Source organism: Argopecten irradians, chromosome 2 (genome assembly GCF_041381155.1).
Source record: "Argopecten irradians isolate NY chromosome 2, Ai_NY, whole genome shotgun sequence".
In the NCBI taxonomy this organism is placed as follows: Eukaryota; Metazoa; Mollusca; class Bivalvia; order Pectinida; family Pectinidae; genus Argopecten; species Argopecten irradians.
Genome location: NC_091135.1, coordinates 22989329 through 23006102, shown reverse-complemented (window position 1 = coordinate 23006102; position 16774 = coordinate 22989329). Strand labels below are relative to the sequence as shown.

Genomic DNA, 16774 nt, shown 5'->3' with positions numbered 1-16774 from the left:
GTAATGCAATTTATATATGAACTGATGATCAATATTTATTTTATAAACACTTTTTGAATAAAAGTCAATTTGTTAATTGCTACATGAAAATGACTTGATACTGTATGGGATAATGGTGAAGGATTCTCTGTAATGTCGGAATGTCGATTTCATCTGGAGTGAATTACAAAAGCATTGTCAAGGCATATAATAACTTTTGATATAACGCTTGTACTCTAATTAAATAATTAAAAAAATATTTACCTGACTTGCACCTTTGGCAGTCAAAGACGTTTTCCCACATCCACTTTCACCATGAAGAACAAACGGCCTATTGGATGGACCAACTATGTGTTCCTCTATTTTCTTCACAATATCCTCACGCCCTTGGAACACTTTACAGTACTTGGTGCATGCGTGCAGATGCTGTAAGGCCTCCGTGAAAACTGGATCACTTGACAACCGTTCATGCTTCGCCATTGCATTGTCAACAAGCATGGCGATTGAAGTATGGAAGTGATTTGTAAAGTTTTCTAAATAGTCCTTGTGTGTGTCTTTATCTATTCCTTCTCTACCCCACTCTACCTTAAAACGCACTAAATTACTCTCGGGCATTTTCTTTGTCAGTTTTTCGTCCCGGAGAACTTGGAGAAGTTTCTGTGCTTCGCCGTCGATATTACGAGCAGCAAAGTCCACAAATTTGTAGGCGAAGCGATACATTGTTGGGTTGATGTTTGCGATTTCCCTAACGTAGGCCAGGCAATGGTCCTGGACATTATTAGCCTTCAGGATGCCGCGCTCAACTTCTCTTTCTGTCACTGCAAAACGAAAAAGAAAGCTATCAGATTTTGAAGTGGAATATGCAAGTGTGAATATTGTTATTAATATGATATTGATGAAACACGTACATGTACGAACGGTTACATGATTCGAAATAAGAAATTCTGATAGATATTAGAAATGTTGAGGGGTTTGCTGGCCTCAAATATAATTCAAGAAAGTTGAGGGTTGAGAACATTTCTGCATTTAGTTTATCTATTTTTTCATGTTTTAGTGTTATTGGGCAGACTAAGAAAAATTGCGTACCCGACATGAAGTAATTATGCATCTGTTCCCTGTCCAGTTTCTTGGTGATGAAAAGTACTTGAGCGGCCTTCCTCATGATCCGCTGTAACTTAAGAAATGTCTCCCACCATGTGTTTTGGTCTTGTTCCTGGAGCCGCTGATGTCGCTGAAAAAATGCAAACACTTTCTTTTTACATTTGATCGACTGTTTTACTATTTAGTAAATTAGAAAAGATATTGCTAATTAGCATTTGTGAAAAATCAACGACCAAATCATAACATAGCTCAAATCTCCGACAACGACAATCAAATTATAGCTTTAATTCATAAATTTCACAATGTCCTATAAATTCCCGTTAAAAGGTTTAAGTGAACATATTATCTTTCTTCATTTTCATTACCTTAAAAAGAATGGTCATATTATATATTTGCATTTCCGAATGAATGTTTCACAGAAATTCAAACTTCTTCTTTCATGAAACTATTGATTATCAGCTGTATAATATCAATGTTTATGATGAGTGACCTACCGCTAACTAGTACATGTATACACGTGAGACAATTAGTTAACCAATTACGTATCAAATGTCAGATGTTAAACTTATTGCTCTTTAATTTACAATTACACTGGCGTATAAAACATGAAGCGTTTTTTTTATATTTTCACCATAGTTTGCTTAAATGTCACTTAAATGTAATTGTGAAAACTGATCAAACCTCAAAGTACATGTATTTAGTTTTAAATTGATTGAACAGATTATTGGCATTTCTGAAAATAGAGTGACTGACGCACACAGTTTTTTTATGTGGTTAGAGCATGCGAGGTTTTTTCTATCAGTATCAATACCTAAAAGAAAAACCAATTAGATGACGTCGTTGTTTCCATGTGAAAAAAATCCATCTGAAGTCCATTTGATGGATTTATTATGGTTATTCAAATAAACATGTAATACTACCTATAAACGTTTATGCAAATACATTGTTAACCTTTACACAAAGAACCATTGTCTTAATTACATACATAATTTAATTTAAACATTGTTTATGGTCTCCAACATAGCCGAGACAATGTGACGATACCAATACGACAGATAAAGTGGCCTGATCGCTTGTCTCCTCGTTTTCATTAAATCATGCATACAAACGTCGTTGCTAACCTATCATGTCTCATCGATTATAGTTTTTCTTTGAGATCAAAAGACAACTATAATGATAGATTGTTATATCTTGTTTTAGCATCAACGCGTGTATGTAACGATTCCCGTTAAAATCTACCAAAGTAGACTTTGGTTTTTAATCAAGAATATAGAGTAATTATTGACCGGAAACTTACAAGTAATTAACTTTGAATTTTACAAAACCTCGATTTCTCTTCCAACGGTTTAAAGTATACAATCTATATGTATATGTATGCAAATACAATACAAAATATCACAAGATAGTAATTCAAACGGCATAAAGATAGAGAATCGTTTCCGTATTTTCCGACAGTCTTATCACGCAAGTTCTAATACTTTCAAATAAAAGTTAATGTTAGACAAGTAATAGAACTTGTTTGCGAGGAACTTAATGTTAAATTTATTTAGTTAGGTATCTTATAAATCAATTGTTTCATGTAAAAGCAAATACGTAGTCAAGGCATAATAGTACGACTACCTTTCTCCTGGTCTTATCCGGTTTGGCGATTCATATCCTACACTCTTTTTTTTTTACAAATCAATGTATACATGTTATTGAAAGCAATTGCATCGATGCGTGTATGATAACGGAAAAGCATCTCTGCTTTGAAACTCTCTTTGGTATTGATAATGAATCGTTGACAAATCATTAAGTCATTTTTAGTCTTTGAACATAAGAGATTTAAATCCTGGCAGTAGAAGCCCTCACAGTCTGTTTAATCAAGTGAATAAACAAACACGATTTACGTCACGTGTGGCGTGGTGAATACCGCCATCGAAGGACACTATGCCGAGTAATCAAGAGGACACTCAATAAAGATAAAATCCATGTAAATCTGACTTCATCACCCCAGTGGTCTAATGGGAAGCATACAAGGTAGCGATAGCATTAGCGACATGCTTTATAAAGCCTATCGAAACTACCGGTTTGCACGATTGCACGTTTTACTTGAGCGATAAAGGTATATTTTTATCCGTAACCTTGACCTATATAATTGTTTAACACGTATCTGATGTAAGAAGAGCAAGAAATGTTTGTGTGTAAGCCGCATATGATATAATCGATATATCGTCTTGTGTATCATCTCAGACAAATGTTTACAAATTCCCACGCATTAAAGTCCTAAAATATGTATTTGCCGGATTTGTTTTCAGGATTCATGAGGTTTCTGAAAAACGTGATGCTGTAAATCATGCAGAAATAAGACGAAGTCGATGTCAAGATGAACGGTTAGGATTAGGAAACTTAGCTAGTTAGCTATGATATATTTCTATCCACGAAATGTTTTCAAACAATGGAATAATGTACCGACGAACACTATAGATACGACACCTTATTATTGAAGTTGGTGAGGATGGAACTGATAGGCTGTAGAACATAAACGGCTGGTACGGTGTTCTCATCCTTCATGTACCATTTGTCGAGGACTTCGATCTCGTCCTTAACAGACTTCACACATTCCCGGATCATTTCGAACTCCGTGGCAACGATGAAAGTCGGTAAAGGTCTGTATCCATACTTCTGTCCGAGGAAAACCTGCAATTAAAACAGTCAGGAAATGTAAATGTTTGCTTTACTCATCAAATATGCTATTTTTTTTTTCAAAATGCACATGTACACATACAAGTTATTCTTTAGTGGTAAAACACTGATATGTGTGAACGTCATTGGATATATCTATTGCTTTATATCTGAATTGCTTCCTTCATCACTTCTTGTAATTCTGTACATAGAATGAGTTGAATATGACTTTCAGTTCTTATTCTAATTCATCTATTATACATATATTCCAGACTTATATCCGCAACACGATATCAAAAAGGTGTTCATTACTACTATGTATCATGACATTTGTATCTAAATAAAATGCAGGCACATTAAAAAACATTCGGATTTAAACCTTACTGTGTGTAGAAAGATGAAACAACTCCGTGGCACAATGTTTTAAAATCTGCTCTATGGCAATATATTCGATTTACATACATAAACTTATCTATTAATTATTTTGTTTATGTAATTGTGAGTGTAATTGTATTAATGTTGTACTTTTGCATGCTGCATCTGTACTATTACAGCAATACGCAACATGACCAATCGTCCTATTTCATGACGTGGAACATTTGACACCAGGTCATCTAGTACACTTCACGGACATCGACCCGTAATGATTCTGGTATTTATCTGCACTTATTAGGAATGATTGATCGGAGATGATAAACCTGGGCTAATGCGCCCAGGACATGTCAGGTTCCGCATTAACTTACAGCGGTATTGAAGCATGTAGTTGATGATCTTCCCTCCCTGGCTGTTAATGCATATAGAGACAATTAAATGACAAAAGTCGTACTACTGATTGATGAGTAATATAAAAAAAATCAAGACCTTTTTATAAATGTACTAACACAATTAAGTTTTGTGATATTTAAAAATCAACCTTCATCAAAGAGGTTTTGTCTGATTAGTGCCATAATTATTCAGTAAATATTGCAAAGGGATAGAACTGTTTAAACTAGAAATGCTCGCGGTTTCACTCAAATACAATCTGCACAAGAAACTTGACTTCCAGTTTACTAAGCACAGTTGAAATATGCGCAAAGCGAAAGAACACAGACTCCACAATGATGACAAATGTTATAGTGCGAGTAGACAACTTTAACCTTGTAAATGTTAACCACACGACCTACTTCATTACATTATGTTGTCATAACAAAGTCTAACAAAGAAGCATGTCCTTGAGTGTCCTTATCGCATGATGAATCCAGTGTTTGTTTCGCAATTAATATTACTGAATGAGGTATATAAATGTAATCCTAGGAACATTAATGAGTTAGTCACCGCCTGAATATGTAAATGGAATAGGTATATCAGTAACATAATCGTAAAAAATTGATGAAGCAACATGAAAATAACAACGAATCTGTAGAAATCCATTAATCTAACATCATTGACTCTGTTCATGCTGTTGTTCTGATATTTGCTATCGAATTTATAGCTAATCATGACTGATTCCACAACACAGGGGGCACTCATATTGACTCAACATGAATGTGATGCCTGATGTATTAACAATAGTATTGTGAATCAATAATTTTGCCAGTAAAAAAATATAAATAAGATATATATATATAATTATATCATAATTGGGCGTCATCCTGATGAAAACTAATTAATGCATGATGAGTTGTGCTTGCTGATGGTCATATGTATATATAATTCTGTAATCAATCTATTACCATAACGGTGTAGTTGATTGTCGCAAATGGAAAAAAAATGCTAAAAATCATGCACATCAACATCAACACTTAATTAATCTTAATATACAGAAAGAATTGCTGTAGTTTTTTCTTAATTCTCCATGATGAAACGTCTCTCTTAATCATTCCGTCATTGCAAATTACAGAGTTATATCCCTTGTGGGAAGGTTTCCATTGTGACGTCGGCATTTTGTGAGCGAAATTAAGATCGTTCTCTCTGAAAAGAATGTCGTTGCTCTCGCAAACAAAAAAATAAAAAAAAAAAATAAAAAAAAAATAAAAAAAAAAAAAAAAAAAAAAAAAAAAAAAAAAAAAAAAAAAAAAAAAAAAAAAAAAAAAAAAAAAAAAAAAAAAAAAAAAAATAAAAAAAAATCATGGCGTCACAATTAGTGACTACTCGCAGGGACAGATAATTATATAACATGCAAATACAGAATAGTATATCATGTTGGATGCACAGTCGTAGTAACTAAAAATCAAACTTAGTAGGATGGTGTGTATTAGAACCTGACAACACATATTTCATGTATTGTTGATAAGGCAGAAGGCGCTCTCTATTTCAGACTTCATCATGTGGTTCAAATCTCTGATGTCTCATGTATCTACGTTCAGATCTTTGATTTGTTGGTGGGTTGCCATCGTTTGGTCAATTTAATTCTTCAGTTAGAACAATGCGCTTAATTCCACTATATGTCACATTTGAAATTGGCAAAAATGATTTTACGAGCTAATTTCATTTCCATATAAGATCTAACGAAGCATTCTGAAAACAATCATCTTTTAAAACCTGCTAGGTTGCTAAGGTATAAAAACAATATGTGTTACATGCAATTTTGATTTTTATCTTAGATTTAATGAAGCATTATAGTTAGTATAGAGAATCCTCGGGCTATATCACGTTAACACTGAGCCACTTTAGCCTGACACACTGTCCTACAGACACATCCTCTATCAGGCTAATGCACAATTATTCAAATAAAGGATTTAATGGCAGCATTTCCCTTGACACGACGGTAAAATGTTGTGTACAGTTCTATATCTGTAACAATAAGGCCTCTTCTATAATCCTTTTAATACAGATCATCGATAATCTCAACTTTGACCCGCATTTAAACATGCTTACGTCATCAACCGGAAGATGTCTTCACTCCGCATATTCGCAAATCCGTTGTATTGATTGGCTTGTTATTTATTAACATTAATCAAATGAAATTGGTCTCTTTTACAATTGGACCTAATGGAATTGGCAAGTTTCTAGCACATACCATGTATGTGTGGGTTTATCTTTATATCCGGTACATAAAAATTTACAGACTCATTGATTTTACGCTACAAGCCTTACTGGGATTATTAGAGGTGACATGTTTTACAATTTCAGTCAGCTTCAATGTACAGGTTACGTTACTGCATGTTTCCATCAGTTAACGTAGTCATTTTTTCTAAAGTGTCCTCAATAAATGACCTACGTCATTGACATTGTTACAAAGAAACGCCATTCACCCTTATACGAAATTTCCAATCAAATAGATTCATTTAAATCTAAAACAACTTGCTTGGTCACTCCGAATTGTCATAGATAATACGTCCATCTTCTCTATGTAGTTCCCTTTTACTACTACATAAATACATTTGATTAAATCACTGTTTCTGTAATTTCTCTAATTTCCAGTCCGGGTGTTTTCACCCCCACACTATTGTCGGGTCAAATTTCTATTGTATAAGCGGAAGTAACTGGTGTGTTGGATCGATACCGTAAGAGTTAGATGAAGACCTGACCATTATGTGACCAGAAAACCGACTTATCAGACATAGTCCACTGGTCATGTCTGTTTATCTTCATGTACTGGATTTGATTTCATTGAGTTTAGTTCGATCATGAAAAATGGGTATAAACACAAAACAGTTAGGCCCTGGCCTATTTATAAGGCTGTAATTCTGTAAATATCGGTCGCAAAGATTTGTACAAAGAAAAGAAAGCAAGATTAAACATCATTTCTAATGACCTCGGGTTATAAAACAGTTAGACATCAGTGGTAATTGCTGTTTATTGGCAAGGCATTTACCTTTGTACTATCCTGATTGCGTCTATGACAGTCTTAATTGGACTTTGGTGTGAACTAAAGCGACATATATATGCGGTTATTTATTACCAATCCTGCTATAAAAGCTATGGGAATTCAAATAAGCTCATCCATATTCTGCTTTTGATGCAAAACAAAAAGCTCAATCCAAAACGCCGCTTGTTCGTTTTGTATACAGTATATACAATTATATTAACATTTTGAATGGATTTTGATGAGAAATCGTATTTATAATTGAAGCTGATACCTTACAGAAGGGGATAACAATGATTATATACCGGTATTAGTAGATGGATATAATGGTATCCCACATCAATCCTTAGAACCACATACTATGCTTCATCCGTTTTGTAGCACATAGTTGCAGTAGAAGAGAGTAAATACGTAAAAGCCAGTCATACGTGAACCAGCGACAGAGACATCAGTACTTGATACGGTCGGGCGGGCTATCGCCTCATATCAAAGATATGTATAATTTAGATATATTTCAAGGTGCTGAAGGTAAATATTCAAATGCTCAACTGTTCGGGGATGATGCCAGCATTATATGATAAAGAAGCCGACAACAAACATGTCAAATTGATATATTTATATTGTTATAAAACCATTATTGACGCAGTAACCCTGTAATTTATGTCGTTTCTGATATTGCTATTGTTGTTTAAACAGTAATTGGATCCTGTTTATTGTTAGTAATGTTGTTGTAAATGAAGAGGTTGTTGTCTATGTTATATTGATCGTTACTGTTTTTACGATGTTATTAGTGATTATTTTAATTTTACTAATGACATTGATATCACATTAAAGTCTTGGACTACTAACCACAAAATTTGGGCCAATAGAAAGACGTTGGCAGTTGTCAATTTCTTGCATACATAACTGTGTTGTCATATGATCGTCTGTTGCCTCATCTCGAACTCCCCATCTCATGTCCACGACCTGAGGAAACACAAGTTATATACATCACAAACAGGTTAATCATAATTTAGATTTAATACTGCAATTAAAAAATTACACGTAATTAGCAATTACACAATTATGGGAAGTCCCATCTCTCATACGAATTGAAGTAAACGAAAATATATTGACACATGAAAACTTATTAAATTAATTTGTATCAATATGTGAATAAACTCATGTTCAATAAGAATTTTTTATTTAGAGTATAAAAATTAATGATAAAAGTGGAAATGGCTCTTTTGTATAAACTGTGATTTTTACGGTACCTTCTCCGCAGAGAAAGACTTATTCCAAGGCATACACTATTCCCCTTAATTGCTATTCCCCTTAATTTGTAGTGTTGATGTGTAATCCAAAATAATTACATATATTATGATATTTCACCAGAACCTTAAACATTTTAGAGAACGAGGGATGGTTATAACATGCATTAGTGACCATGTGGCAATAGTTAGATTTCTGCTGGTATCGAGTTTCACACTGTCAATACCAATGTGATCTACCTACTGCGTTAGCCGATCTCTTGTTATGTTTTATGTAGTTCCCGTATCGATGGCCATTATAAACCTCTTTAACATTGTCCTCCTATTATGCCACCCATCTGTAACAAATTGGCGCCGAGTAATTATCTCTACCAGAGAACGGCCACCACTTTCCTCGGACATTAAAGAAACGGATGTCTATCACACCTATAAATACGCCATTTTGGAAAGTTACAAAAAGGTGAATCAAAGCATAATTGGGAATGGCATACAAATAATTTTTATGACCCGTTTCATGTGAATTGTTTATACGTTTTTTTTTGTTTTTTTTTTGGATTTTTTTTAAAGAAATCGACCTTACGTCGAATGTCCAATATTTTATCAATCATAGGTTAAGGCAATTTAGTGTCACAACCTGGGATTTATATGAACAGTAACTCTGTCGTGACGAAAAATAATCTGAGAAGTGAAAGTGAAAGTGACACGTAATTAAAAACCGGAAATTGTTCCGCAATTATCTAATAGAGAAAATGGAAGCAGTCCCGTTGTGTCAACGCGAATTACGCAATTAAAACAACTGTGTAAAGGCTTCGTAAAAAGTTACGGTAGTTAAGGACGAATAATTAGGATATGTCTGAATGATTTAAAGCGTCCGCGTCTTTCAAACGATTATTAAGTTGTTAAATACGGGTTGCCTTGATAAAGCGTCTAACTGAAGTCGATAAAAGCAATGATGCTATTTTACATCCACATTGAAAACGCTACTTCCGGCACGTGGTGTTAATGTTGGCTATCAGTGTCACTGTCTGACAGAGTTATGACTGTATCTGGCGTGGCGAGATATCGGCCCAGTGACGTCATCAGATTTTGTGCTCCCAAACTTACTGGCTGCTGACCGATATTGGAGAAAACGGTCAATGTAATGTTTTGTTGCTCAACATTTCTTATTGCGATGACGCGATCGACCTTTTCAACATTACTTCGATTTCTATTTATTGTGATAATGTGCACAATAAAACCTTCCTGAATATCAAATTTTAATAAGCTGGTGTAAGAAATGCGTAATCATATTTTTAAATCAAATTCTATCACAGAGGACCATCAAAGTGTTATTCCAAAAAAGAGAAGAAAAAATAATGGAAAAAAAAATCATAGAATGCGGCGGGAATCAGAATTAGACAATTTGACCAAAATACAGAATCGACACTATTTTAAGACGGTGTGAGCTGATACAGTGTATAAAGACGGTGTGAGCTAATACAGTGTATAAAGACGGTGTGAGCTGACACAGTGTATAAGACGGTGTGAGCTGACACAGTGTATAAGACGGTGTGAGCTGATACAGTGTATAAGACGGTGTGAGTTGATACAGTGTATAAAGACGGTGTGAGTTGATACAGTGTATAAAGACGGTGTGAGCTGACACAGTGTATAAGACGGTGTGAGCTGACACAGTGTATAACACGGTGTGAGCTGATACAGTGTATAAAGACGGTGTGAGCTGACACAGTGTATAAGACGGTGTGAGCTGACACAGTGTATAAGACGGTGTGAGCTGATACAGTGTATAAGACGGTGTGAGCTGACACAGTGTATAAGACGGTGTGAGCTGATACAGTGTATAAAGACGGTGTGAGCTGATACAGTGTATAAGACGGTGTGAGCTGATACAGTGTATAAGACGGTGTGAGCTGATACAGTGTATAAGACGGTGTGAGCTGATACAGTGTATAAGACGGTGTGAGCTGATACAGTGTATAAAGACGGTGTGAGTTGATACAGTGTATAAAGACGGTGTGAGCTGATACAGTGTATAAAGACGGTGTGAGCTGATACAGTGTATAAGACGGTGTGAGCTGATACAGTGTATAAGACGGTGTGAGCTGATACAGTGTATAAAGACGGTGTGAGCTGATACAGTGTATAAAGACGGTGTGAGCTGATACAGTGTATAAGACGGTGTGAGCTGACACAGTGTATAAGACGGTGTGAGCTGATACAGTGTATAAAGACGGTGTGAGTTGATACAGTGTATAAGACGGTGTGAGTTGATACAGTGTATAAAGACGGTGTGAGTTGATACAGTGTATAAGACGGTGTGAGTTGATACAGTGTATAAGACGGTGTGAGCTGACACAGTGTACAAGACGGTGTGAGCTGACACAGTGTATAAAGACGGTGTGAGCTGACACAGGGTATAAAGACGGTGTGAGCTTATACAGTGTATAAAGACGGTGTGAGCTGATACAGTGTATAAAGACGGTGTGAGCTGACACAGTGTATAAGACGGTGTGAGCTGATACAGTGTATAAAGACGGTGTGAGCTGATACAGTGTATAAGACGGTTTTGATTTTAAATTGATTTTAAACATATTTTTATTGTCGTAAATTATTGACAGCAGGGATTGGACACAAGTTTTGCCAACTTAGTAACGTCCTCTCCCGGTATAAGACGGTGTGAGCTAATACAGTGTATAAAGGCGGTGTGAGCGGATATAGTGTATAAGACGGTGTGAGCTGATACATTGTATAAAAACGGTGTGAGTTGATGCAGTGTATAAAGACGGTGTGAGCTGATACAGTGTGCGAGTTGATACAGTGCATAAAGACGGTGTGAGCTGATACAGTGTATAAAAACGGTGTGAGTTGATACAGTGTATAAGACGGTGTGAGCTTATACAGTGTATAAAGACGGTGTGAGCTGATACAGTGTATAAAGACGGTGTGAGCTGATACAGTGTATAAAAACGGTGTGAGCTGATACAGTGTATAAGACGGTGTGAGCTTATACAGTGTATAAAGACGGTGTGAGTTGATACAGTGTATAAGACGGTGTGAGCTGATACAGTGTATAAGACGGTGTGAGCTGATACAGTGTATAAGACGGTGTGAGTTGATACAGTGTATAAGACGGTGTGAGTTGATACAGTGTATAAGACGGTGTGAGCTGACACAGTGTATAAGACGGTGTGAGCTGATACAGTGTATAAAGACGGTGTGAGCTGATACAGTGTATAAGACGGTGTGAGCTGACACAGTGTATAAGACGGTGTGAGCTGACACAGTGTATAAGACGGTGTGAGCTGATACAGTGTATAAGACGGTGTGAGCTTATACAGTGTATAAGACGGTGTGAGCTGATACAGTGTATAAAGACGGTGTGAGCTTATACAGTGTATAAGACGGTGTGAGCTGATACAGTGTATAAGACGGTGTGAGCTTATACAGTGTATAAGACGGTGTGAGCTGATACAGTGTATAAGACGATGTGAGCTGATACAGTGTATAAAGACGGTGTGAGCTGATACAGTGTATAAGACGGTGTGAGCTGATACAGTGTATAAGACGGTGTGAGTTGATACAGTGTATAAGACGGTGTGAGTTGATACAGTGTATAAGACGGTGTGAGTTGATACAGTGTATAAGACGGTGTGAGTTGATACAGTGTATAAGACGGTGTGAGCTGATACAGTGTATAAGACGGTGTGAGCTGATACAGTGTATAAGACGGTGTGAGTTGATACAGTGTATAAGACGGTGTGAGCTGATACAGTGTATAAGACGGTGTGAGCTGATACAGTGTATAAGACGGTGTGAGCTGATACAGTGTATAAAGACGGTGTGAGCTGATACAGTGTATAAAGACGGTGTGAGCTGATACAGTGTATAAGACGGTGTGAGCTGATACAGTGTATAAGACGGTGTGAGCTGATACAGTGTATAAGACGGTGTGAGCTGATACAGTGTATAAGACGGTGTGAGCTGATACAGTGTATAAGACGGTGTGAGCTGATACAGTGTATAAGACGGTGTGAGCTGATACAGTGTATAAAGACGGTGTGAGCTGATACAGTGTATAAGACGGTGTGAGCTGATACAGTGTATAAGACGGTGTGAGCTGATACAGTGTATAAAACGGTGTGAGTTGATACAGTGTATAAGACGGTGTGAGCTGATACAGTGTATAAAGACGGTGTGAGCTGATACAGTGTGTATAAAGACGGTGTGAGTGATACAGTGTATAAGACGGTGTGAGTACAGTGTATAAAGACGGTGTGAGTTGATACAGTGTATAAGACGGTGTGAGTTGATGTATAAAGACGGTGTGAGTTGATACAGTGTATAAGACGGTGTGAGTTGATACAGTGTATAAGACGGTGTGAGCTGACACAGTGTACAAGACGGTGTGAGCTGACACAGTGTATAAAGACGGTGTGAGCTGACACAGGGTATAAAGACGGTGTGAGCTTATACAGTGTATAAAGACGGTGTGAGCTGATACAGTGTATAAAGACGGTGTGAGCTGACACAGTGTATAAGACGGTGTGAGCTGATACAGTGTATAAAGACGGTGTGAGCTGATACAGTGTATAAGACGGTTTTGATTTTAAATTGATTTTAAACATATTTTTATTGTCGTAAATTATTGACAGCAGGGATTGGACACAAGTTTTGCCAACTTAGTAACGTCCTCTCCCGGTATAAGACGGTGTGAGCTAATACAGTGTATAAAGGCGGTGTGAGCGGATATAGTGTATAAGACGGTGTGAGCTGATACATTGTATAAAAACGGTGTGAGTTGATGCAGTGTATAAAGACGGTGTGAGCTGATACAGTGTGCGAGTTGATACAGTGCATAAAGACGGTGTGAGCTGATACAGTGTATAAAAACGGTGTGAGTTGATACAGTGTATAAAGACGATGTGAGCTGATACAGTGTATAAAAACGGTGTGAGCTGATACAGTGTATAAAAACGGTGTGAGTTGATACAGTGTATTAGGCGGTGTGAGCTGATACAGTGTATAAGACGATGTGAGCTGATACAGTGTATAAGACGATGTGAGTTGATACAGTGTATAAAGACGGTGAGAGCTGATACAGTGTATAAGACGATGTGAGCTGACACAGTGTATAAGACGATGTGAGCTGATACAGTGTATAAGGCGGTGTGAGCTGATACAGTGTATAAGACGGTGTGAGTTGACACAGTGTATAAGACGGTGTGAGTTGACACAGTGTATAAGGCGGTGTGAGCTGACACAGTGTATAAGACGATGTGAGCTGACACAGTGTATAAGACGGTGTGAGCTGATACAGTGTATAAGACGGTGAGAGCTGATACAGTGTATAAGACGATGTGAGCTGACACAGTGTATAAGACGGTGTGAGCTGATACAGTGTATAAGACGGTGTGAGCTGATACAGTGTATAAGACGGTGTGAGCTGATACAGTGTATAAGACGGTGTGAGCTGATACAGTGTATAAGACGGTGTGAGCTGATACAGTGTATAAGACGGTGAGAGCTGATACAGTGTATAAGACGATGTGAGCTGACACAGTGTACAAGAAGTGAGCTGATACAGTGTATAAGACGATGTGAGCTGACACAGTGTATAAGACGGTGTGAGCTGATACAGTGTATAAGACGGTGTGAGCTGATACAGTGTATAAGACGGTGAGAGCTGATACAGTGTATAAGACGGTGTGAGCTGATACAGTGTATAAGACGGTGTGAGCTGATACAGTGTATAAGACGATGTGAGCTGACACAGTGTACAAGAAGTGAGCTGATACAGTGTATAAGACGGTGTGAGTTGATACAGTGTATAAGACGGTGTGAGTTGACACAGTGTATAAGACGGTGTGAGTTGACACAGTGTATAAGACGATGTGAGCTGATACAGTGTATAAAGACGGTGTGAGTTTATACAGTGTATAAAGACGGTGTGAGTTGACACAATATCTGAAGCCGTTGTCAGCTTGTGAAATGTGTCGTAGAGTCGTGTTTGATTACTAATACTGTATTTGATTATGCCTCCGTAACAAGGAAAGTACATTAATAATAGATGGCCTACTTCAAAGAACCGCTAATCAACGAGAACATATGTGAAGCTCTTCAGTACCAATAGTGGATATTAGTGACACAAACATATAGTTTCTCTATAGTACTGGTTCTGAAGTAGCACCAACTGCACAAATAATTGATAGGAGTTACTGTCATTACTTCATCCATTTACTCTATAATTTGTTTAAGAATTTCTTTCATAACCCTATTATCATAATGAAGGTACACGTCAACAAAGTTCACACCAAATAAATCGTGTAAACAACGGCATAGCGTGTTTTATATATTTGAGTGCAATAAGGCTGACGCAGCGTGTAAGCTTTGACGGCCAGGGATATACAATTGTATTTAATAGCATGTTTAATAGGAAACTCATTGTTCAAAGTGATCAAGTGCAATATCTTCTCTAATAGCGATAAATACATAATCTTGACTTTGGTAAGAGCCGATCTGAAACGGAAATGAATCCATTACCGGAACGCGTTGTTGGCGCAAAAGCATATACACAGCCATCTTTGGAAGAGAAGTATCCCAATATGTAATTCGAAACTATATTAGAATATCGTAGGGGATAGTTAGTTCTTTTATTATAAATATTGATAACATGATGCAAAGGTCGTGTAAGAATCAGCAAATACCGGAAATTGAGTTTTCTATTTGATAGCATAACCAGAAATGGATACCCTGGAATTAATTAAAAAGTTTCACGTAACCGATATCATACAGTCTATGTCATTTAGTGAAGTGCTAATGGAATCGTATAAATTGAAATTAGTTTTGACGATTGCGGGACTTAGAATTCGCTTAAAAATTCGCTTAGAAATTGCTTAAGAATATGCACATGATTGAATTATTATGAAGTGTTTTAATTTATACAGGAGATAGAGTGAAATTGTTTGCACTTTAACAGGGCTTTTGAGAATATTCATCCAAATAAGTTCAGTTTCTTGCAAGAATTCGTATATTTTACAAATGTTTTACATGATGTGACTTGTTTTAAGACTTGATAAAGTGGTGCTTTTATTATATCGTTCATCCACCGGTCACGCAATCAAACTTTGAGGCCTTGAGCAATTAACATTAATTTAGTAATTAGAATTTGAAAAAATAGACTTTCGTTTTGTAAAAGTCATATACCTAGCATGACAACTGCTTTCAATTGTTTTTTTTCTGGCAGAACTGGATAGTTTTCACTGTAACAGATGCTATCTCTATACAACAGGCACTTGACACTGTCAAACTGAATCGAATATAATTATTTGAATATAAATATCATAAAAGTGAAATAAATTGTAGTACCAATAGCATGTTGGAAATGTGATTGTGTGTGTTACCAAATTGAAGACCAAGCTTATCTGTAACTAAGGGACAGCCATTAGGGCTCTCATACAGGGCTTAGACCTGACCAGGTCCTTCATAATCCCTTAACAACATCGCATAATAAAGATATTAGAATGTTCGATCTAGTATAACAGATAATACCACTTATCGGTAAATTACATTGGGTTTAATTTTACAGGAGAGAGAATGGAACATTGATCCGCCAAAGTAATTTATTTATCTCTTTCTTGACTACACATATTATTTATCACGATGGAATTGCAGATAAATGTTGGGCAGCTAACAATGTAACGGTGGAGATACCCATGATTTATGAGTCATTGGAATTCGTTTTCACTAGCCGATGCCAAAAAAGGATTTACAACCTGTGCTACCTTCATTAGGAAATTATTCCGTTTAGCACGACCAAGACATGTGTTTAACATCTTGCAGAATCGCTGTCCTAAAATAGATACCAAGGTACATCAGGGTGTCAGAAATGTTTGGTTTAGATTTAAGTTAGACGGTTTCAATTATCGAGAATTTGTCGATCAATATGTTCAGATCTGATAGTTGAAATCGCCTACATGATGTCTGCCAAGGCATG

At 36.5% G+C, this 16774-nt stretch overlaps 1 protein-coding gene across 1 annotated transcript in view; it reads right to left on the bottom strand.

Annotated features, from left to right (window-relative positions):
* LOC138314847 (NACHT and WD repeat domain-containing protein 2-like) overlaps positions 1 to 16774 on the bottom strand; it is a 44066-nt gene that overhangs the window by 4843 nt on the left and 22449 nt on the right. Inside the window, exons 4-7 of the mRNA XM_069255431.1 lie at positions 8381 to 8497; positions 3556 to 3759; positions 1066 to 1210; positions 244 to 797 (exon numbers count right to left, since the gene is read on the bottom strand). Coding sequence (XP_069111532.1) covers positions 244 to 797; positions 1066 to 1210; positions 3556 to 3759; positions 8381 to 8497 — 1020 coding nt within the window. The remainder of the gene's footprint in view (positions 1 to 243; positions 798 to 1065; positions 1211 to 3555; positions 3760 to 8380; positions 8498 to 16774) is intronic.